This window comes from Bicyclus anynana, chromosome 18, assembly GCF_947172395.1.
Source record: "Bicyclus anynana chromosome 18, ilBicAnyn1.1, whole genome shotgun sequence".
Classification (NCBI taxonomy): Eukaryota; Metazoa; Arthropoda; class Insecta; order Lepidoptera; family Nymphalidae; genus Bicyclus; species Bicyclus anynana.
The window spans coordinates 9,841,891-9,867,223 of NC_069100.1; the positions used below are offsets into that span (position 1 = coordinate 9,841,891).

Genomic DNA, 25,333 nt, shown 5'->3' on the forward strand with positions numbered 1-25,333 from the left:
CTAAATGTATGTTTCCCATAAATGAAGATTACATATTAAATATCTAGTTATCTTATTAATAAGTCGTATTTATTCGTCATTTATGTGTAATTTATGGTGTACTTAGAATTCACAAATAAATAAGAGATAAAGTTGTTATAATACGAGATACAAACAGGCACCCAGGCACATACTTTCGCATTTAAAATATCAAGTGTCGATGACATAAGTGTTGCATATTACTTAGAAAACAGTTTTAAGAGCCTCATAAAACACGAATCTAAACTTATACACCTAGTATAATTAAAACATAAAAAGTACAAAAACTAAAACTAAAATCGTAAAACTTATGTAATGATAAGTATTCTAAGTTTATCTCGAATTATTGAATTACGTACCAACCGCAAAAAGTTACGCCTTTGCATGCACTAAAGCTGTATTAAAAAAAAAGAGCTGTCAAATACGAAACGGTCAACACGGCACAGATTATGTCACTTGTTTATTACCAAGGAGGTTTTATATAGTTTTTTTAAGTAAACTCGCGAAGAACAAACGTGATTCCGCGGAGGTTTTGATGCGACTGACTTGGCATCGGGCGGCCATTGCTTGGCCTACGGTGACAGGTATAAGCGTTTGTCTATATTGGTATGTTTTTTTCAAGTTTATGAAAAAAGCAATACTCAAGAAATAAAAACTACTAAAATATTCTAGGTATAGGCAGGTATATCTATTATAACACCGCACGGTTTCACCCGCGTGGTTCCCGTTCCCGTAGGAATATGGGGCTAATAATACATAGCCTATAGTTTTCCTCAATAAATGGACTATCTAACACTGAAAGAATTTTTCAAATGTGACCTAAACATTATATATTAGTAGTTCCTGAGAATAGCGGGTTGAATCAAACAAACAAACTCTTTAGCTTTATAATATTAGTATAGATTGCTTCCTTAAGTAGAAAAAAAAACAATTTTTACTTTTAGTTATACGTATTGAGTGACTTAGGTATTAGGTACGTGTAAAAAAGTTTCCCCCCGTCGGCCGCATATATATCATGGGAGTGTCAACAACAAACTTGCCAGACTATAGGTGCGTGATTCGTGGTTGCCCGTTACATTAAAGATGTCAAATAATTGAAAAAATCGTGCGCGATTCTCTGACCGTCCGCTAACACTGTATAATAATTTATACATAAAAAGCAAAGATTGTCTGTCTGGATATTTGCAAAATAAATAAGATTATAAAATTTCAAAATCTATTAAAAATCTTTTATCGTCATTAAGTTAAAGTTCATATAGTTTTAGCTTCCTTACATTAAATGTGACATTTTTTAATACATGAACTATAAACATAAACGCACAAATAACAAAGATATTAGTAATTTTGTTTGACCGCCCATACAAATCTAACGATCATTATGTACCTACAACGTCATTAGTTCGTACCATTTTGTATGGGGCGTTTTTCACGGATCCGTGGCAGTACCGCAAATCTGACCCTTTATATCCCTGTAGATCTATCTCCTAAAGTAATGATCGCAGATACCCTGTTACTTTTACAAAATTGCTTTACTGTTAGCATACTCTTAATACAATACAATTTAAAAAACTATCATCATTCCTATTGTGTTACTGCGCATAGGTCAACTTTCAAACCGCTTATTATACCTGCTTTGTAAATGAAAATCCTTATTAAACTCAATTAAATTTACTAAATATTATCTAATCGCTAATTTATGCTTATTATTTAATTTGCGTTAAAAAGGCTAGATTGTGATAAAATTAGGTTCCTTTTTGGTACTCTATCATGCACAAAGTCATCTATTGACATACAAATGTATGTACTGACATAAAGTAACAATAAACGCATTTGGCCGTTGACGTTGTGAATACGCCCTTACATTGTTTATAGCCTTTACCCACACAAGCACATTAGATGCAAGCGGCGTCTTACGAACAGCTGATTCTATAATAAAATGCATTGATTATAGCAAAAAGTTCCATTCGTTAAGCTGAAACTTATTGTTGACCTCGCGTGCCATTCGACCTCTGGCTTTAAAGATTTTTTTTCTAATTTGTCGTTTAATGAACATGCAAAGATCCGCAGCCATACATCCTATTATTTTTTTTATTTAATGACAAGCTAGCCCTTGACTGCGTTCTCACATGATGATAAGTGACGATGCAGTCTAAGTACGCGGGCTTACTTGGAAAAGGTACAAGCTTTTTCTGCTCATACCTCTGACGGTTTTTACGCAGCATCGTACTGGAACGATAAATAGCTGCATCAAGTACATGCGTCTTTGTAAGTCGGCCAACTAACTAGCCTTGGCCGAAGGCTACCACCAAACGAAATTTAATCGAATTGAACTCTTAAATAATATACTAGCATCATTAACTTATAATATATTATAATGTACTTATCTAAATAATTGGGACAGTGTACTAGAGATATTTTTAATTAAAACTTCGGTTCCAAAGAGTGGATAAGGGGAAGAAATTTAACTATTTTTAAATGTTTTTATCACACTAGCTGATCTCCCGTGGATTTATCCGCGTTTCTGACGTTGCCTCAGTAATACAAAAACAAAATATTATAATACTAGCGGACGCCCCCGACTTCGTCCGCGTGGAATTTAGTTTTTCACAAATCCCGCTGGAACCATGATTTTTCCGGGATGAAAAGTAGTGTAAGAGTTAATCCAGAGTATTATCTATCTTTGTTTTAAATTTCAGCCAAATCGGTGGAGTACTTGAGGCGTTAAAGAGTAACAACCATCCATACAAACTTTCGCGTTTATAATATTAGTAGGATATAGCTTAAATTACTCTGATAATTATTGAGCTTTCCATTGGTCAAAGAATATTTATAAAATCAGTCCAGTAGTTTCGAAGCTTATTCGCTACTGACAAACGATTTTTTTTTCTCTTTACAATGTAGATAATGTGTAAAAGAAAAGTATTGTATTCAATTATTTTTATTATAAAAATAAAAAGACCGTTTATTATTTACAATTATTGACTTAATACAAAATATATTATACATACGTAAATTTGCAGAAATCCATGCTAGAGTCACATACTATTGTAAACATCTCATAAATAGATAAAGCTAGGTGCAGACTTGTAACTTTGAACGTGTAACATCGCCTGGATCTTGTTCTATTAAAATGAACGAACATTACTAAATATGTAGAATAACCTAAAGCTGGATACAGATTGGTGCCATGCAACATGTAATGTAATATACACCTTACGTTGCATGTTCCCCGCTGCCTTGACGTGTGGCGCGATTTACGAGCATTGACTACGAATCACGAAGCTGAGTCCTGCGTACACTGCGCGCCCCTTTGTGTTCGTACTTAAAACCGGCAAATCTCGGATCGAGCCGCGCACGAGTTGTAATGCTCGGAGCGTGCGCGACCCAGGCGCAGTTCGTGAGCGCGAGGCGTCCAAACCATGAGCATTTGTGATACATTGCAGCAATGTGGACGTCAAATTCTTGCATTGCATGTTGCATTACATGTTACATTGCATTGATCTGTATCCAGCTTAAGTCGCTGTCTGCTTCTGTCTGTTTTAGAAGAAGATCTAATCCATGTATTGTAGATACGGTTTTGTATAATGATTTTAGGACATTGGAACGGCAGGGGAGATAGAAGGAGGATTTATTATGTTTATAGATTTCTTATCTGACAGACAATGATGGTAATTAAAAATGAATTTAAAAACAATGCATAAAACAAGTATATCGGATAGCGCAGTGACTAACTAGTAAAGCTATTTTTTCTGTTATTTTCAGCAAATGTTTTTATAATTTTCAGCAATTTTCACAAAATAACTGATGTTATTATATCTCGAAAGTGTGAGGATCGAATTAGTATATATCTATATCTCAAATGATACTATAGATAGTGAGACAATTTAAAAGCTCACACTATCAAGTTATCATTCAAAAAACCGTATGTAACGAACAATTAATCTGTTAAGTAATTTTCGTGTTTATCGCATTCAGTCAGACCGAAAATTGCGATATGTTTTTGTTTTATAATAAAAGCGACATAGTTTTATACTTAAATAAAGAAATAAAATAGAGGATCAGAAAGAGGAGAGGAGAGATCGTAAGCGAACACAGGGAAAAGAACAGGAATTAAAAGGAAAAGAGAAAAACATGCTATTTGTGATTTTCAATCAGAAATTCCTAAATTAAATTTGTCATAGTTCGGTTTGGTTCGGTTTTCGTCGTAAGTCGATTATGTAGTAGTCGTTTGTCTGTTTATTCGTCGTTTTCTGCCTTCGTGTCTTTTTTGTCTCGTTGTGTATCGTCTGTCAAATACAGCATTGCTGATTCCTCGTCTGAAAAAATTTTTGAAAATATTATACATATTTTTAACATTTAGACAGGTTTCACATGGTGTCCCTTTTTGATTTGTACCTGAAGGTTGTTTAGGTTTCCCTAGAATAATTTATAGTCAAGTTATGTCAAGAAGAAAATGGTTTTATATCTATAAATATAATATAATCAAAATATTCGCTTAAATAAAATAGTTATATCTAAGTAACTTAAGTTTTACTTATTGTTAATGGTAACTATAAATCTTTTATAGCACATTTATAAACATGTATAAAATACATTTACTTCTTATTTGTGACTAAGAGAAGTAGGTACTTTTAAGCAATAGCGTAGCGTCAGATTTCCCTGGCCTGATAAAATTAGGGGGGTGGCAAATATTCAGTCAACCCCTACTGAATATTTGCCACCCCCCTAATTTTATTGTTACTTTAAAATTTATATATTTTATTCAACGGACCTAATTTACATTGTATCATGAAAATCAAGATAAACTACCACTGCTTCGGAAGGAAAACGGAGGCATAAGATGCAACGGTCAACAGAGCTATCAAAACAAAAGCAGGCTCTAAAGAGGGATATTGTTGTGCTAGATTTTGTTTTTTCACCCCAGACAATTGCTCCCTTTGACCCTACATCGCTACGCCACTGCTTTTAGGTGTTTAAGAAAAATGATTACAAGATGAAGGTCTACAAAGTATGACGTTGCAAAATTTCATATTTCAAATAGATAAAAAATCTATTCTGCAATTAAAAATTGTCTTCCAAAATGTACGCGCTTTACAACGACTGCTATTGTTTAAATGTTTAAGTTTAAATTTGTTGCAATCGACGCGGAGGAATTCTTTGTTTTGACAATTCTTTTTTTAATTTCATGCGCACCAGAAAAAACATCTAAATGTCACCACTCCACCATCCCCTTATAGGTTTTAAATAGTAATAAAATGTAAATTTTACTAAGCAAGCCAACTTTCGGAAAGTACAATGAAAAACTAGTCTGTGTTAGTGATATAAAGAGCTCCTAGTTTTTTTTACAAAATGAGGTTCTCGATAACAGCTTTGGAAATAATATTAGAGAGTGATTATTGTTTTAATCTACTATCGTAGGTTAAACATAAGCTATTAAAATAATATTTTTAACTTGAAAATTTTATGGCAAAACAAATTCATGCGTATTTGCTAACATAAAATACTTAAGGCATTAAATTGACTTAATATTTTAAACTTAAATTGTTTACGTTATGTATGTAATATTACTTCTAAAAACAATTATTACTAAAAAAATATTAAAATTATTCTGATTTTTTTTGTATTGTACTGAAAGTTAATATCTACGGAGTTACTGTCATTCTTCGTAGCCTCTAAGTATAAACAGCCTTCGGGACTGTAATAATTATTTTCTGCCTTATAAATAGTGATTTAATCTACTTCTTTTTCCCAGCAATGTAGTTGCCCGCCTCATCCTTGTACAAGTCTTCGTTCACACCGTAGAAAGCCGGAGAATTGGGACAATCCACCTGAAAATCATAATAAAACGTTCAATTAACAAAAATGTTTTTTTTTGCAATAAAATACATCCGATTTCAAAAACATAAACGTACCCACGAAACTAAAAAGTGAGAAAATTATAATATTTTCTACCTGCTGATCAGTTTTAAGGCGGTGCCAAGCCGGTGTCGTGTTAATTTAAGTCGTTTTTTTTTTAATTTTTAGTGAAAAGTAAAAAAAAATACATTTTATATTATACACCCTAACCACGTCGACACCCTAGGCGAATTTTTCGCAAATCACTTCTTGTTGATTATTATATTATGTAATCAGCACTAGACTGTAGTGTGATCTAGACTCTAGTGTGATCGTTCACAGAGCATAATACTAGTTTTCAAGATGATTGGTGCTTTTTGTGCACCTTATTTTGGAAATCGGGTTGTAACTTTTTTTTGATTTATATACTTCGAGGGATTTTCTATTCCATAATAAAAGAATTATCAAAGTAGCACAAAAAGTTATGCGTGGTCTTACAATAACAATCAACTAGTAAGCAATCAATCATTTTTCCTGTCACCCTGTTTTCTACCCTTAGGGTTGGATCTTTTTTCCAAACTAAGATAAGTGAATTATGAAGTTACGTTATATCGCTTTATGATACCTGGAAGAGCTAATTCTCTGAACCTCAGAGCCTTATAGAAATTTAGAGCATCTTAACTGTAGTTTAGCTTTATTTTATAGATGGAAGATGTTGTTGTATAGATGGTAGGAGAAACAGAGAGCAATTACCTGGAAGAACCAGTCGCACACCCTCGTCCGCTGGTTGAAGACAGTGCCGGGCGCGCAGATGAAGGAGTACATGATGTTGCCGCCAATGCTGGGCACGCACCAGTGCCACACCTGTCACATAAACATCATAGAATTATATAGGTCACTACAGTGCAGTTTATAGCCTCAATAGCTCAACGGTAAGAGCGGTTGGACTCATCACCGAGGTCTGAGAAGTGGTTTGGTCCCCGCCTCGTTGGTCTATTGTCGTACCCACTCCTAGCACAGTCTATCCCGAATAGTTGGAGGGGAATGGGAATATTGGTCATATTATAAAAAATATGGCAAATATTAAAATGTATGGGAATGACATTCGGAGTTGTATTAATCAATCAGCTTTTCCATTAGCTTCAAAATATACGATACAAAAAATACGTTTAGCAGGCAATTGAGCTAATTAATTTTGACTGCCTAAAGAACTTAGATCCGTGGTCTCCTCACCTGACAGCTGGTCTCTGGGTCCGCGTAGTAGCCCGGTATCTTGTCATCACAAGTAAACGATAAGCCCTTAGGGACCTCTTCGAAGGCCGGGTAGTCTTGCCCCGGCACGTAACCGTCTAGCGCCTGTAAAAATATAATAGTCATTTTGTTTAATCTATACATACAATTACGGAAAAGCAAAACTGTCAATTTATAATAGAATCGGTCAAAGTCACCGACGTAGCTCAATGAGTTGCAAGGCTGAAGTGGCAATGGGCGGGGCACATAGTTCAACGAACCGATGGACGTTGGGGTCCCAAAGTGCTGGAATTGCGACCCCGCACTAGTAAATGCAGTGTTGGCCGGCCCCCCACCAGGTAAACTGACGACATCAAGAGAGTCGCAGGGATTCGCTGGATGCAGGTGGCTCAGTATCGTGATGTTTGGAAGTCCCTACAAAAGGCCTATGTCCTGCAGTGACGTCCATCGGCTGATATGATGATGATGATGATGAAAACCGTCAATCAAAAAGAAAAAAATACGTCAATATTTTATTTTCTTGATAAAGAGTCATGGAAACCCATACCTCTGACGGTTTCTACGCGGCATCGTATCAAACGCTTAATCTATAAAAAATACTAATCAAACCTGCTTCAAGTCATTAATATTGTTTAAATAAAAAAAGTAATTGTTAAATTTCTTGCTAGTAAAATCTGCTTGTAAACTTTTGAAAAGGTTGGAATCTTACTTTATATTAAATGAATTTGCATTGATGTAAGATGAAGAAAGAGAGGTCTTATATGTTTAATGGTGAGAGACTTATTCTACATTAATGTGAACTACATTTGCTTATAATCTAATCTTGAAGGTATTTAAAGAGTTTTAAATATACTTCGTTTATATTTACGCATATTCATGATCAATATGTAGCAGTAATTAAAATATAATTCTTTTCTTTACTTTCGACGAAGTGTCCCCGCCTTTATTTATTCTAAGCAAATGAGCAACTAAGTATAATTTTGTCACATAACCGTTTTTTTTTTATTCTTTACAAGTAAGCCCTTGACTACAATCTCACCTGATGGTAAGTGATGATGTAATCTAAGATGGAAGCGGGCTAATTGTTGGGAGAAGGATGAAAATCCACACTCCATTCGGTTTCCACACGACATCGTACCGGAACGCTAAATCGCTTGGCGGTACGTCTTTGTCGGTAGGGTGGTCTAGCCACGGCCGAAGCCTCCCACCAGCTAGACCTGGACCAACTAAGAAAACATCAATCGGCCCAGCTGGGGATCGAACCCAGAACCTACGTCATTAAATCCACTGCGCATACCACTGCGCTACGGAGGCCGTTATAATAGCGTAAAATAGAAGACAATTATTTATTTTTAATAATCCCTATAAAAACCTTTGATTATTACCTGTTAATTCGTACACGCTTTAAAAAACATTGATACATTTTAATTGCTGCAATTTCTGAAATTGATTCATTATATACTTACAAATGTAATTACATACTTCTAATTGTGTTACGCAGAAAAGTTTATAAAAGATTGTCGTAAGATAATAATTAAGTCTTTTTTATTCATTGACAAGTTAGCACTTGGTTAGAGTGACACGTGCACTTCAACATGTTGCTTTTTTTTTAAATATTAAATTCTGTTTTTTGCAAATTCCGCGGGAACCATATATTTTTAAAGACAGACAGTCAGACAATAATTTTAAAAAGGCTTGATCATGTTTTAATATCTTGTTAGTAACTATACACACCAGAAAACACAGTTATTTTGAAATCGCAGACAGACACTTAAATTTTATCTATATGTATTGATTAGCTTCCAGCTGATGGTAAGTGAAAACCCGTCGTTAATAAATAGAACTACACTTCGGAGAGCAAGCAAATATCGCCATACAAAGCGCTGCACAGTGTCTACAAACACACCGGCTTCCGACCGGAATTTAGTAATGATGCGTTTGCGATTGTAGAAAGAGAATCGAAATGTTATATGGCTACAGGCCCAGGCATCCTTCTAAGAGAGGGAATGTGGAGCTTGGACTCTGTGCTTCAGTAAGGGTTCTCATTAGTATTGAAATCCAAAGTTACTTACAGCTGTAGAGAGGTCAACTAAGTGCAGCAGTAGAGCCATTAGTCCAAGGGAACGCAGCTGCAGTCCGCATATCCGTCTATCCAACATTTCTGCTTAAAGTAGCAATTCTGTAACAAATATAGATATCTCTTTAATACATACATAGGGTGAAAAATACTTATTTCTTTTCTGTTTCGGTTTAGAATACGAGCATCCGAAGTAACTTGACGTGTCAAAAGTGTTTGCAAATTAAGCCTAATTAAAATAAATGAATTTTGAATTTTAATTTATAATGTGTAATAAATAATACGTACACATAGCCGTAAAAAAGACATATTGGTGCTATCAACGATGTTATCTTGTAAAGAGAAATAAACAAAATTCAACCAATGGCAGCGCAACCGGAAATGCCGCTATATCTTCCATTGCGTTGGTACGAAAGAGATGGGACTGGGACAGCTCTGATCCCATTCCATTAGACGATTTATGTCTCTTTCTCTTCACTTGTTTGCATGTTAATCATCATCATTATCAACCTATGTTTGGCTCACTGCTGATCTCGAATCTCCTCTCAAAATGACCCTCTCATTGTGAGAGAAGACTCGAGATCAGCAATGAGCTAAATATATATATATACTTAGGCCAATAGTCCACCACGCTGGCCCAGTACAGATTGGCAGAAGTCACATTGCGACAACGATACGAGGTTAAGTAAAGTTGGAATTCGTAAAGAACACATCAAGAAGTACAAAATAACTAATTTTCAAAACCTAATGAAGAAACTAATAATAAAAAAATTAAATTAAATGAATAACAGACAAATTTTGACCGCAGCACGCGTCTTAATTAACTAGTCATAGTAATTATCCGCCTAAGATCACATTGACATGACATATGTTCCCACGAATAGGAAACTATTGCCCAAGAATTTGTTTTTCTCACTTCCACATGTGTTGTGCGTGTTTTTGCTTCTCTCTCATGAATTGCATTTGTTTACCACGAGAGATAATTGCGCGGTAATCAAATGTGGTGTAACTTAGTCATTTAATGCTTAGCCACTTGCTGGGGCCACGACCTTGCCGATAGTGTTAGATTAGCATGCAGCGGCGATCGGTACAACGCCGTGGCCGTAACTAACCATCTGAGGCTTACCGCGAATTCATTGAGGCCCCGAAAAAAAGGTCAGATTGTAATTTTTTTAATGTTGGATAACTTTTGAGTTCACAGACTTTTGGTTTGTTAGTTCTTTCGGACCGTGGACTCATAGTATTTTGCCAGCCCCGCCAAGCTATAGTTACGTCTTTGAACGACTAGCTTAATATACCGTGTGTGGATAAAGAAATGCGTGTTTATCGATCTCCGTTTAGTGTTCAAATGATTTTATATTTAACAAAATGCATTGGTTTAACTGAAAGTATATTAATCCATATCTATTCTACATTCTATACACATTATTAAGAGGTAAAGTCAGTGGTATTGTAGGGGTATATCTCTGGATCTACTGTACCGATTTGGAAAATTCTTTATCACTAGAAAGCTACGTTATTTGTAAGTAAGCTGTATATTTCCAGGTATTCTAACGGTGATGGAAACTTAGCGAGTGAAACCAGCCAGAACGGGACCAATTAAGAAAACCTCAATTGGCCTAGCCGGGGATGGAACCCAGTACCTCCGTCTTGTAAATTCACAGCGCATACCACTGAAGGATATGACCTCTGCCTCCGATTCCGGAGGGTGTGGGTTCAAATCCGGGGCATGCACCTCCAACTTTTCAGTTGTGTGCATTTTAAGAAATTAAATATCACGTGTCTCAAACGGTGAAGGAAAAACATAGTGAGGAAACCTGCATACCAGAGAATTTTTTTAATTCTCTGCGTGTGTGAAGTCTGCCAATGCGCATTGTCCAGCGTGGTGAACTATTGTCCTAAACCCTCTCATTATGAGAGAAGACTCAAGCTTAGCAATGAGCCGACTATGGGTTGATAATGATGACTATTACCTGATCGTTTACTTTTACGAAAACTTACATTAAAGATTAAAAAAAGATAAAGTTAAACAATTACTTTAATGAATAATTTAGATTTCATAACACTATGTAAATGGACCCACGAGCACAAAAGTGACCCAACAACCAGTTCAGCCATAAAAAAATCAATGTGCAAACACTGTAATTACACTATAATTATAAGCCGCGACGTGGAAAAAACCACCGGTTAAACAATTTTAATCTAATTACCATAGGAAGCAGGTCGAGAGCTATCATTGTTTGATGGGAGGAGATGGTATCGCTTTCGCACGGCTGTTGCGAGCCCTTTCGACATGGGTCAATTTTATTTGACTAGGCATGCACAATATAATTTGAAGCCTTAATAGCTCCGCGCTTAGTGGTCAGACTCACGCAGAAGGTCATAAGTTCAAATTCCGCTTGGACTATTGTCGTATCTGTTGTCGCCGCGTTCCAACAACGCTACCACATTTCAATTTACATGTTTTAATAAATAGATTATTAGGTTATAAATGAAATACAAATGTGTTGTATACATGAAATAACGATTATTATAATAAGATTAAAATAGATTAAAAATACTACTCTGTCTAGTTCACTTGATATCTTGCTGAGTCTTGATTGGCTCCCGCCAATAAGTGAATGGTTGTAAAAGGAGACGGTCGGGACCTCCGATAATTTAGTAATTGAGTATCGACTGTTGTCTTGTATAAGTGTTCAAGTTAAGTATTTTATGTAGTTAAAACTAAAGAAGCTAGGTTATGAAAGGGTTTATAGGGATACGGAATATAATTAAATCAGTTTGATGTAGTAATGAGAGGCTAAATATACTGTAAAGTGATGTTATTATGGTTAAATGTTTAATTAATATAACTCTGATACTAACGTGCTCGTCTCTTATTTTAGAGCCGATAATATACGATAAGACGATATATATAGCGTAGCTTGCCTTAGAAGGGTCCCGTATCAAGAATAGTTGGGGGTCCAATAGGCACAAATGAAGGGTAAAGATTTCTCACAAAAGAAACAAAAATTCTGCTTCAAATACATAAGACAGTGACTTAACCTATGTAGGATGTTTCTAACTTTTGAACGCACGCTTAAAACCCGCAAAAATGCTTTTTTTGTCATTTTATTCTGCAGATAAGGTTTTTTTTCCGGGAAGCACTAGATTAAGTGAGATTGCAGATTAGATTTTACTAACTTTTGTTTACACGCGTAATGTACTCTGGGGGTACCGTATCATTGATACGCCCCTGCGTACCCACTCCTTGGTCAATTTTGACGTGGTATGCGCGGTGGGCTTACACGACGGAGGTCCTGAGTTCGATTGAGGTTTTCTTAATTGGTCCAGGTCTGGCTAGTGGTCATCATCATCATCATCATCATCATATCGATGGAAGTCGATCGATCTCCTTATTTCTAGATCGACTGTACGGGACGGTAATTACTTTACGAGATATGACCGAAACCTACTTAGGTATTAATATAAAACCCAAAATTCACCCGCGCTGGGAACCGAACCCAACACCTGTTGATTATAAAACGAGTAATTTTGCAACTGTGCCACAAACGTAGACAGTTTCAACTTACAGATCTTTCTATGCTTAATTTCAATCATTGTCAATTATGACAGTGTCCCACAATTTTGCATAATGATCGATAAATTACAAACACTAATTACAGTAGGTATTACAATTGTATTACAGCTGTAATCGACTCTTTGTTCTGTTTGTATGTGATTGTGTATTGAAGATTTTTTGTAGTGCTTGACTTAACTTAATCTACGTTATATTATGATTTATGTTAGTAATTAAAGTTGATGGTTTAAATACAATTAATTGTTATCTTTAGTCATCTTTCGACTTCAGTTCGATTCCCACAACGGGAATATATTTGTGAGATGAACATGAATGTTTTTCTGTGTCTGGGTGTTACGTTATATGATATAAATTTATATATTTTTTTTCTTTATTCTTTACAAGTTAGCCCTTGATTACAATCTCACCTGATGGTAAGGTATAATGCAATCTAAGTTGGAAGCGGGCTAACTTGTTAGGAGGAGGATAAAAATCCACACCCCTATATCGGTTTCTACACGACATCGTACCGGAACGCTAAATCGCTTGGCGGTACGTCTTTGTCGGTAGGGTGGTAACTAGCCACGGCCGAAGCTTCCCACCAGCCAGACCTAGACCAATTAAGAAAACCTCAATCGGCCCAGCCGGGGATCGAACCCAGGACCTCCGTCTTGTAAATCCACCGCGCATACTACTGCGCCACGTAGGCCGTCATATATAATATCGGCTGTCTTTAGTACCCATTACAAAGGCTTCGCTGTCCGTTTACTTTGGGGATATACAGCGATGTGTGTATTGTTTAAGTATATTTATATATTTACTAGCTGACGCCACGCGGTTTTACCCGCGTGGTTTCTGTTCCCGTAGGAATACGGGGATAATATATAGCATATAGCCTTCCTTGATAAATGGGTTATCTAACATTAAAAGAATTTTTCAAATCGGACCAGTAGTTCCTGAGATTAGCGCGTTCAATCAAACAAACAAATAAACAAATTCTTCAGCTTTGTAATAATAAAGTATAGATTTTTATTTTGCTGGATCAGTTATCATCATCATCATTAACAACCCACATAATTATGGCTCACTGTTGAGCACAAGTCTCCTCTGAGGATGAGAGGGGTTAGGCTGATAGTCTATACCACGCTGGCCTAATCCAGATTGGCAGACTTCACATACGCAGAGAATTGAGGAAATTCTCAGGTATGCAGGTTTCCTCACGATGTTTTTCTTTCACTGACCGAGATTCGTGATATTTAATTTCCTAAAATGCTCATAACTGTAAAGTTGGAGGGGCATGTCCCGGACGGGATTCGAACCTACGCCCTCCGAATCAAAGGCAGAGGTCATATCCACTGGGCTATCACGGCTTATTCATCATAATCATTATTATTAACCTATTTTTATGGGCCTAATACACTACAATTATAGAAATTTTTCGTAACACTTTCCAGAAAATCTAGAACACGACACTTGTAAAAGCAAATACGTTAATATAGTTTGTACTTTCTTTAACAATTTATATTTACTAAAGGCTGTCTATAAAAAAATATTACGTAAATGAAAAGCTATTAGTAAGTGCCATAGGCCATATTTTATCCCAGGACTCATTGGAGTACTAGTTGTTACGTCTATGTTCGTAAAACCGCGGTGGGTCTACTTCTAACTAAAATACATTCATAGACAAGCAATGTTAAGCTTGTTTATTGTGTGAATATGTTGAGTTGCCAGTTCAAAATAATTTAAATATTTAATAACAATATAGAATCCGGACCGGAATTTCTGACCCTAATTTTTAACTAACCGCTTCGCCCTTCACAGGTTAAGGTTAGATCAAAATCGGTGTCAAAAATCGGTGACCTGGTAAAAGTAGGCTGAAATTTGTATAATAAATAATATGACCTTTGTCTACGTACAGTTATTAGTACGAATTATTATTGTTGTCCCCTTGGTAGTTAATTTCGCCCAAACAATTATCGTAACTGTAATAAATGTGAATGTTTGTTACGCTTTCATGCCTAAACCACAAAACCGATTTTATAAATTAAGTCTAAATTGTAAAGAGGTAAAGTCTGTGTTGTTGTAGGGGGTAATCTCTGGACCTACTAAACCGATTTTGAAAATTCTTTTACCATTAGATTAGATTAGCCACATTATTTGTGAGTGCCATTTTATTCTCACGGTACGGAAATACGCGGGTGAAATGTCAGGGCATTGACTAGTATGATAATATTTTGAATGATATTTTGTAAAAAGTTTGAGTAATCAATAGAAATTTAAAAAATATCGGGAATTAAATACTATTTAAATAATATTAAGTTCCGATTTTTGACACGACTAGAAGCTGTATGACCATCGATCTTTGCCAGTTCCGTAGGAAAAAAAATAAAGAAAAAAAAATACGACGGTTAATATAAAATGTTGACTAATATTTAATGTTTATTACTGTGTTTATTACAATGACTACATTACGCCATTTCGCAAAGCGTCTTCCCACGAAGTTGCTTTAAATTGTCCGCCATTTTGATTTTAAGTGTCAAGTTTTACGAAATAAATGATTACAACTAATTGCGTTCACCTTTAAAACTATAGCACAAGATAATGACCTGCAAACGCCTTCCTACATCGAGTTTTTCACGGGAGTAATTGTTTTGTATAATAGCTTGGCAAATTCGTTCATAACGCTCCCGATGCCCTGCGTGCTCGACTTCATACCCGCGCAGTCCTTCCCTCTGGCCCAGTCGCACGACTTCACACCCGCGCAGTCCTTTCCCCACGTCGCCCGCATATCATGGGAGTATCATCAACGAACTTGCCAAGCTACAGCTGACGAGAGAACGAGATATTCCATAGATTAGCCTAGACAAACAGACAGACAATTTTTTAAAAAAAGTTCGTGTTTTCGTGTTACAGCCAGTATCGTCTAAAAACTGAAACCACTTGAGAAAACACAGTTATTTTGGATTCACTAAAATACAGTGACGATGTTTCAGAATTTCAGATGTTTATAAGTGCTTGTATGAAAATTCATACTTAACACTGCAAAAAATTGTTAATGTCAATGTTTAGCAACTCTATGCCAGTCGCGGTAAACATGTTTGCTAGGCCGACATACTTTCTAGAACGCACAAACGAAAGCGTGCTATAACTTCATATAGCGCCATCTAGTGTACAACAGCGCAACTAGATGCGAGTAAAAATGTGTCTCACTTCACCGGAAAAGACACCGCTCGGCAGCGGGACAGCGGTACGATTCTTTTTTTCGTGTTGAGTAAGTGCCGATGGCTCCATGTGGGACCACTACGGCGACACGGGGGATTTGGGCGAGCGCAGAAGCATCGCCCGATGAGACCCGAAGGCTGAAATAAAGATAGAGGACGGAAGGGCTCTCTAAGGGCGTCTCCTATGAGACTTGGACCTCGGCTTAGGGGGCCATTCGGGAAGGTGTAACCGTGACCTGAGTGAATCAGTCCGGACGCCCCGAGATCGTGAGTTAGGGCGGTACGATCGCAATTTGCGCGGGACGAAATGTGAGTAATTGTATTCTATGGACGAAATACTGGACAAGGTACCGTTCTGGTCACAGAACAGACAACGCTAAAAGCTAACGCTTTTAGCAGTAGAAGTAGCAAGGGGGTGTTGGTCGCGTACACTCGGATGTGCGGAACATCGCAAGCGTGTCCGCGCATGTACAAGCAGTCTTGTTTTGTTCTATGACAAAAGGAATAAATAATAACCAAAGTAAGGGTGACAAATTGATGATTTATGACTAAATATTAAACAGCCATTTAGGCCGCGCCCCTGGGTACGCTGGTTTCAATACAAAAAATTGACACTTTATAAATCTAGTTACCTCTTATATCTGTGGTCTTGGTCATCGAATTGCTACCAGCACAGGACACCTTCAACTTTTCAGTTGTGTGCATTTTAAGAAATTTAATATCACGTGTCTCAAACGGTAAATGAAAAACATCGAGGAAACCTACATAATTATTATTTGAGAATTTTCTCAATTCTCTATTTGTGTGAAGTCTGCCAATCCGAATTGTGCCAGTGTGGTGGACTAAGGCCAAACCCCAAAACCTCAAAAAAACTACCAGAAAAAACATCACCCCAGCACTGAATAGCGAGGAATCGCCAAGATACCTCAACCCAAAAAGGGCAAGTATTTATTTATTTAACTTAAACTTCGTAAAAAAAGTTGAATGTAAGTGAATGAGCGTGAGAGTGTGTGTGTAAGTTGGTGTGTGCGTGTGTGTATGACTAATAAGTAATATGTATTGTAAAATAATTGTAGATAATAATCTACATAGCTCCCTCGTGAAGCCCAGACAAGTCGTTAGCAATTATTAGATATTCTAATGATATCAAATCATATCGACATTCACAATTTTAAAAGAGGAAATTTACTTACTCATAATAGAATAGCTAGCTAGTCCAATAAACAGGCGTCCAGTTGTTAAATACTTTGTTAATTACATCAATACACGCAGAGTCGCATGCAAATCTACTTTCTTCACTTTAGCGTACACGAAATTTGGTGCTACGATGATCCAGTGGAAACATGAAGTCCAAGGTTCGAATGTAATGATTTTTTGAGTTGAACATATCTTCTTTCTTTTATATATTAGAGAATGAAGTTTTTGTTTGTCGCCGGTAAATGCTTGCGTAACTGTACTAGCCAATGGGGTGAAATTCTCAAGTAAAGCGAAGCTTGACTAAGTTACAATTAAACAAATTTGATTCTCAGTATCGAGCTACCTTATAAATAAACTTGTTGACTTTTATTCCGTCTCCTACAAAGACTGCTGCTAGCCATGTGTCACGTCGATTCTCTTTCTACAATCGCAAACGCTTCGAAAACTAGAAATATGTATCGATAATTTATAATTGCGTGACCTGTCGATAACGATTGTCAGTCCCATACATTTTTAATTTTAGAAGCGTTTGCGATTGTAGTTAGAGAATCGACGTGCCACATGGCTACACTAGACATAGTACAGTCGACATTTTAGTACACTAGACATAGTCAGCCTAAACATTCAAAAGCCGAAAATACCTAACTAATATCGATGCTAGTAGTATTAATATCACTATAAGATAAAGAATTCATATAACTAGAAGACATTTATATGTCAATCTGGCATTTATCATCATTAACTATATTCGGCTTACTGTAGAGCACGAGTCTCCACTCAGAATGAGAGGGTTAGGCTAATAGTCCAATGCGAAAATTATCAAGTTTCCTCACGATGATTTTCCTTCACCGTTTGAGACACGTGATATTTAATTAAAATGCACGTAACTGAAAAGTTTAAGGTACGTGCCTCGGACCTTATTCGAACCTACGCCCTCTGAATCGAAGGTAGAGGTCATACCCACTGAGCTACCACGGTTTAATTATATAATTTGTTAATTAGTAGATAAATGTCAATCAAATAAATATAATATAGTTTAAAAAACAAGCTTATTAGTCGTTATGTATCGCAGAAGTAATTAATGAGGAAACAGCGCAAAGGAAGTGGGTTCACACGCCATTGCATGCTCATTACTGCAATGCAACTATGTTTGCAATGAGCAATTAATTGTACAGTAAAATAGTGACATACGGCATTCATTCAATTTAAATAATATGTAGGGTAACAGGTCAATGTTATACTATAGGAACCCTGTCATCAGCGTTCAAGTTAAGCCTTGACAATCTCACCTGATGGTAAGTGATGATGCAATCTAACATGGACGAGGGATAACTTGTTAGAAGGATGAAAATCCACAACCCTTTCGTTTTCTACACGACATCGTACCCGAACGCTAAATCGCTTGGCGGTACGCCTTTGCGGGTATTTTTTTATACTATACAAGTTAGCCCTTGATTACAATCTCACCTGATGGTAAGTGATGATGCAATCTAAGATGGACGCGGGCTAACTTGTTAGGGGGTTAAATCGCTTGGCGGTACGCCTTTGCGGGTAGGATGGTAACTAGTCACGGCCGAAGCTTCCCGCCAGCCAGACCTGGACCAATTAAGAAAACCTCAATCGCTCCAACCGGGGATCGAACCCAGGACCTTGTAAATCCACCGCGCATACCACTGGACCACGGAGGCCCACTACAGGGCCTTCCTTCTTATAAGAGAGGATATATTATAGTACGATGGTGTTAAAAATAAGAAAATATTCATATTGACATATTGCACATAGGTTGACTAGTCAAATTATTTTTTTAATTTATTTAATCTCATTCCCTTATTGGTTAGTAAAAAAAGTTAATAGAATATACCCAAGAAATGTCAAATGAAAGCTCATTTAATGCTTAATTTAGCTGTAATACCTTTGATCTTGTTCATGGTTTCCCAGATTATGTCTGAAAAATGTGTCTGGCCGCAATTTAACTAGGCAACCTATTACCTATTATATATATAGTGCAATGTGTCACTGTTAATATTATGTATAATTTATTTCTTATTACTAAAAAAAAAAATAGATGAGGGTAGATATTTCTAAAGCCGAATCTTAAATCATATGCGATCTGAAGCCACATAACGTATACACACAAAGTCCCTAAGTTTATAACTAACCTATGTTCCAAGCTTATGTGTATAGAATAAATCTTGAATTCAACTTCGACTTAATGAATTGAAACCATTGATCACTTATATTAAAAGGACGCACAATCATGTAGAAAATTTCAATTAAAAACTTCCAATTTTGCTTTGACAGTTTTAGAATTATTGGCAAAGAAAATTATACCTAAAGGCTTTTAAATATAGTCCAATGTTCAATAAAATCCCAATTCAAAGCAAATGCAATTTTAAGGATTGAGTTTATGGTAGAATTTGCTAATGCGACTACTTGAATTGAGTGCCAAGAAGTTGTGTTTGGCACTCGAGGACGTTTTTTGTCCCTGATTGTACATCCACTTATTAATAGGAGATAGATGATTGAAACTCGAATACTGCTCTAGATAAATGAATGATCTCCTTAGAGCTTGCGATCCATATTAATTTACAGAAAACCCGTTGCTTAGCAACCACTCCATTAACAAACAGATGATCTAAAGCAAGGTTTCTCAAAGTGGGATACGCGAACCCCTAGGGGTTCGCCATTCGACAGCAGGGGGTTCGCGATAAGATTTACGTAACTAATACCAAGTCAGAATTAAGGTTAAAATAGTTGAAAATTACTCCTAACATTCTATTGGGACTAGAAACAAGCTCACCATTCACATTAATATTACTAAGACATTTTTTTGGTACTTTATGTGCTACCTTTTCAAATAAAAACATTATTTTCTTCATCAACAAATCAAATCTTACTTTATATCTAATAATATAAAGTAAGATTTGATTAGTTGTTTTTTTGTTAAGAATAGGCTCTGAAGAGTGTAAGATGTAGGTCAGATCTTAACTTGAAAATTGATCTTCGTGTAAACCATACGATTATTTGTATGATACAATACAGGAAGACAGTGTAGCCCTATTACCGACATAATTATATTTATTATTGCATAATTTGCGCCATATGACATACCTAATGTGGTCAGACTATTTGTGGCAGACATCTGAGTCCACCGCAATTACTTTTGTCTGACAGATATAATGAACAATCAACTGGATGAACTGGAATTAAATGCCCAAAGAAAATAATATAAAAACAAATACATTTTATACTTGGATTTAGGGTCTGCCCTTAAAATCTGATACCTTCCCAAAGTTGTTAGTTTTATGCACTAGTGTTTTGAGAAACTCCTTTTCATAACTTATTAAATACAATGTATTGCGCAAAAGAAAAGCAATAACAAAGAAAACAGTAGAAAACATAGTATCTAGATACAAGTAAGTCCGCCCTTAGACCTCCTTAATCCGGCCGTCTCACAAAATCCGTTTTTAGTAGACGTCTACTAGCTATAAAGTACCTCCCTGCCAAATTTCAACTTTGTAGGTCAAGCGGTTTTCGAGATTTCGAGATAGTTTTCGAGTGTGGGTTCAAATTCGGTCCGGGGCATGCACCTCCAACTTTTCAGTTGTGTGCATTTTAAGAAATTAAATATCACGTCTCAAACGGTAAAAAACATCGTGAGGAAACCTGCATACCAGGGAATTTTCTTAATTCTCTGCGTGTGTGAATTCTGGCAATCCGCATTGGGCCAGCGTGGTGGAATATTGGCCTAACCCCTCTCATTCTGAGAGTAGACTCGAGCTCAGCAGTGAGTGAGAGTGAGCAGTGAATATGGGTTGATAATGATGATGATGATGAAATAACTTTTGGATAAAGAAATTAATGTATTAATATGCGCGATAAAAATACAAAGAGAAAACAAAATAAGAATAATAATTACAAAATCTACTAAAGGTTAAATTTTTTTTAATAAGCGACTGTCGTATTGAAAATATCTTAAATCTATTTAATGAATAGATCAAACGATCTTTTATAACGATGAAGATAGACAAAATATCAGCGGTAAACGGAAGTAAATTGTATTGTAGGTTAAGTAAGTTTTGTAACCACAAGTGTAAGGAAATATGTGACCGCCAGCAACGAATACAATTATCCGAATTGCATAAGCAGACATTAGCTTATAAGTATGTTGTATTTCGTTTACTGATGAATCTTATCGCCTTTCTACAATGGTGCGCTTTATAGATGCAAAATTACACTGAATACCCTGAATTTTAAGTCCTCAGGTTAGGCAGTGCATATTTTTCATTTAACTTTCACGAACCTGTAAAGGATTTTTCCATTTTTTCACAATTTTTACGTTATAGTGCCTATCCTAATTAAAAATCTTCCTCTCCAATTAGTCCAAAAGACTATTTTACGAATGGGTAGAGATAGTGGAATATCGAAATCTATCCCCACCCACCCCTCCAGGTGGAATGACGACATCAAGCGAGTCGCAGGGAATCGCTGGATGCAGGCGGCTCAGGATCTTGATGTTTGGGATGTCCCTATTAACGTACTATGTCCTGCAGTGGACGACTCTCTCAGAGAACTCGGAGACGAGGAGATTGGAGACCTGATAGACTAGTGGATATGACCTCTGCCTTCGATTCGGAGGGCGTTTTTGGCTGGTCGGAGGCTTCGGCCGTGGTTAGTTACCACTCTACCGGCAAAGACGTACTGCCAAGCGATTTAGCGTTCCGGTACGATGTCGTGTAGAAACCGAAAGGGGTGTGAATTTTCATCTACCTCCTAACAAGTTAGCCCGCTTCCATCTTAGATTGCTTCATCACTTACCATCAGGCGAGATTGTCAAGGGTTAACTTGTAAAGAATAAAAACAAGCGTAGGTTCGAATCCGGTCCGGAGCATGCACCTTCAACTTTTTTAAATATCATGTGTCTCAAATGGTGAAGGAAAAACATCGTGAGGACACCTGCATAGCTGAGAATTTTCTTAATTCTGTACGTGTGTGAAGTCTGCCAATCCGCATTGGGCCAGCGTGGTGGATTAAGGTCTAACCCCTCTCATTCTGAGGGGAGACTCGTGCTCAACAGTGTGCTGAATATGGGTTGGTAATGATGAGATAATTAGGAAAATTATTAGGTACGCCGGTTTCCTCACGATGTTTTTCCATTACCGGTTCAGACATGTGATATTAAATTTATTAAAATTCACATAACTGAAAAGTTGAAACTGCATGGCTCGAACCGGATTCGAACTTACGCCCTCCGAATCGAAGGCATAGGTCAACAATCCACTGGAGTATCACGAGTCTACATACAAATTATACAAACTAGATTTTTTCTTCTCCACTATGTCCATGTGATGCATCGGGGTAAGCAGTTTCTTTAGGCACGTATGAAGTGCATGCCCCTACAGAGTCCTACAACTAAACACTGGTTGACTGCACATTGTCTGTCTGTAAGTCAGGACAAAGAGTTTGATATATCAATAAAACCATAGTTGTAAAGAAAAACAATTCATTACAATAGGCCTATTGTTGTATTAATTGCTATGATATAATGTCTAGTTGCAACAGCGCAACTCAGTTAATTTGAACACTTTTAATGAACTTCTAAAAGAGTAGGTATCTGTAAATTTTCCACGAAGAAGAAAAAACACTTTGAAGATGTTCTATTCCATGAAGACATATATGCTTTGAATATAGCAGTGTACAGGAAGACGTTGGAAGACCTCACTTTACAGGGCCGTTCTTTCCAAAATCACTATAGGATTTTTATAATTAAAATTGACCTAAGACACAATGTTCGTACTCTAAAATTGTTCACAATTATCAGGTTTATGAGTAAGTACCAACTTAGACATTGGTGTAATTATAGGGTAGCAGAGCCAGCGAAATGCCACGGAGTACAGAAGTAATCTTTAAAAATTACTTTTTTTTTCTAGGGCCCCACCCTATAAATTCACCACAGACTGCAGATGGTACAGTTACGTCACTGAATTCAGCTATGTCTATAGGCTGGTGATATAGGATTAGTCAGCTGAGAAACTTCTAGTCAATTTAATACTTGGTTGTATCAAGCTAAATGAAAAGAAATCATGCCATGGACATATTAATTGTAAGTCAACGTTCAGACAGGACTTTTATTTATATTCCTGGTTTAAAAGTATTGGGCTGTATGGTCATCGATCTTTGCCTATCCTTATTTAAAAATAATTTAAGTAATAAATAAATTCTCTAGGAAGATTGACGGTCAAAACAAATAAAGATATTATAGAATTAAAAGCTATGTTCCGGAAAACAAAGGAATTTATTTATTTCATTAGCATACTAAGTACAGACGGCTAAAAATACTTGTGATGACACATGTTTTAATTTTAATTTTAGGATAATATACAAAAGAAAATACCTAAAAAAAGATGTTCCAAAACGAAAACGTTTTGGTGGAGTATTTTTTTTTAATATTGACTAATTTATTTATTTTGCTAATTAACCAAAATCAAACTTCGCTTCGTTGTAGAGGCAACATTTATTCTGATTAGAGTTCGATTTTGGGGTGAAACATTTTGGGGATTTTCTGTCGGATCTAGGTGACGTTATTGGTTGAATTTTTCGGTTTTTAGCGGATAATAGCAAAAAATAATTAGTCTTTATTTATAATGAACTTCCTATATTTCTTATACTTCTATTCGATATTCAAAATATTTTTTCTTGTTCTATTCTTGAATTATTATCACTGAAAAAGTGTTAATATCGTAACAAAAGAAGGCCTACATATTTGGACCCAGCACGATACAGAAAAAAAAAAATAAATGACGAAAAATCCTTTACTCTATCAAATCAAATTCACCAAAAATAATTAAAATTTACAGGTTGTTAATATGTTAATATTTTTTTCAATGTGTGTTTTTATGTTGAAATCATGCATTTTACGATGTTGGTACTAGCCCATGCCTTGATCATGCAACTGTCAATCAATCTAAAACTAATATTAATATTTATTAAATGACATTAATTTGGGGTTCATTCATCAAATTTGCGCCCAGCAAGGTATGAAAAATGGTCGGTCTACGTTTTAATTTTTTGTTACTTCAACTATTAAAAATTATTTTCATCAACAATTTATGTATAATTGTATTATATGTATAATTGTATATGTGTTATAATTAATATGTAATTAATGTATAATTATATTTTAATTTATTTATTTAAATTATTGATAATAATTTATGTATATGTATTATAATTAAAATATTTTATCTACATACCAATGCCACAGACAAATATAATAACGAAACAAACACGCACACACTGCTCTGCGATATCTATGATACTAAAGCTGAAACGCATTCAGCGTAAGGTTTTATACGAGCCGATCTGATAGTATGGACATGAAAGTTTACTTAAAATTTACATTATTAATAATTAATTTTACCTTAATATGTAACAATTATTTTAGAGGCTGGGCATTCCCTGCGTTTATCAGTTTATTGGATGACCTTCGATGACCGATACTCATTTTGTTGATATTCTCATTACATTGGTTTTTACTTGACCTTTGGTTTAAACTCTTAATATAAAGGAGTGTGACTGTCTGACAGTTTGTTTGTTTAAGTTTTAAGAACTACATTTTTGGTAATTAGGTAGGTATATTATGGTAATCTAAATTTAGTGTATCCTATATAATATCTAAGTATTTAATAAAAAAAATGGATATCTAAATTTTATTAAATAAATTGAGCAAAAAAATGACGTTTCGTTAATTATTTTATTACAAAAAAATTATTTCATTTTTGTCAATCTGTACGTAAATTCTACAGCAAGGTTTTTCATGAGGTTTTCACAGTTAAAAGCTTCGACATAATGAATTTTCATTAAAAATCCCACCTAAAAAAAATATACGAAAATTAATCAACTTCTACAGAATGACGTCGTTAAACGGTAGTCCAATCAATTTAATTGTACAAAGTTAGACCGTGTATTAATATTGTATTAGATTAAGAGTTTAATTCATTTTTAATTGATTGTACAGCCCATACTTGCACATTATGATTAGAGTGCAGGGTGCACAATTTTTTTTATGTTGTGTAAGCATCTAACTTCACTAATTTATTATATTCACACATTAAATTTACACACTTCATTCATTTATAATAAATCAAGCCATCATCAATAGTTTAATCTGAAAAG

At 35.7% G+C, this 25,333-nt stretch overlaps 2 protein-coding genes across 7 annotated transcripts in view; both read right to left on the bottom strand.

The window, feature by feature from the left end:
* Positions 1 to 569, bottom strand: part of LOC112053443 (proteoglycan 4) — a 59,686-nt gene extending 59,117 nt beyond the window's left edge. For 2 of the 5 annotated variants that reach the window (XM_024092915.2, XM_024092867.2), the window contains exon 1: positions 378 to 563. The gene's annotated coding sequence lies outside the window, so the exon portion shown is untranslated. Of the gene's footprint in view, positions 1 to 377 lie in introns of all 5 variants that reach the window. The other 3 variants (XM_024092851.2, XM_024092859.2, XM_052887135.1) reach the window with 3 other exon arrangements.
* Positions 570 to 2,940: 2,371 nt separating this feature from the next.
* LOC112053432 (U-scoloptoxin(01)-Er1a-like) lies at positions 2,941 to 24,527 on the bottom strand. Of its 2 annotated transcripts, none has more exons than XR_008251685.1 (6): positions 24,412 to 24,527; positions 9,177 to 9,283; positions 7,087 to 7,209; positions 6,607 to 6,717; positions 5,673 to 5,846; positions 2,941 to 4,334 (listed from the first exon to the last, which is right to left on the bottom strand). XR_008251685.1 is itself a non-coding variant. In XM_052887139.1 (6 exons), the coding sequence occupies exons 2-6, from the start codon at positions 9,261 to 9,263 to the stop codon at positions 4,232 to 4,234; spliced, it is 513 nt and encodes a 170-aa protein (XP_052743099.1). In that variant the 5' UTR covers positions 9,264 to 9,283; positions 24,412 to 24,527; the 3' UTR covers positions 2,941 to 4,231. The 2 variants fall into 2 exon arrangements, 1 of the variants encoding a protein (XP_052743099.1); XM_052887139.1 differs by having other exon boundaries at positions 5,758 to 5,846.
* Between the last annotated feature and the right edge of the window lie 806 nt (positions 24,528 to 25,333).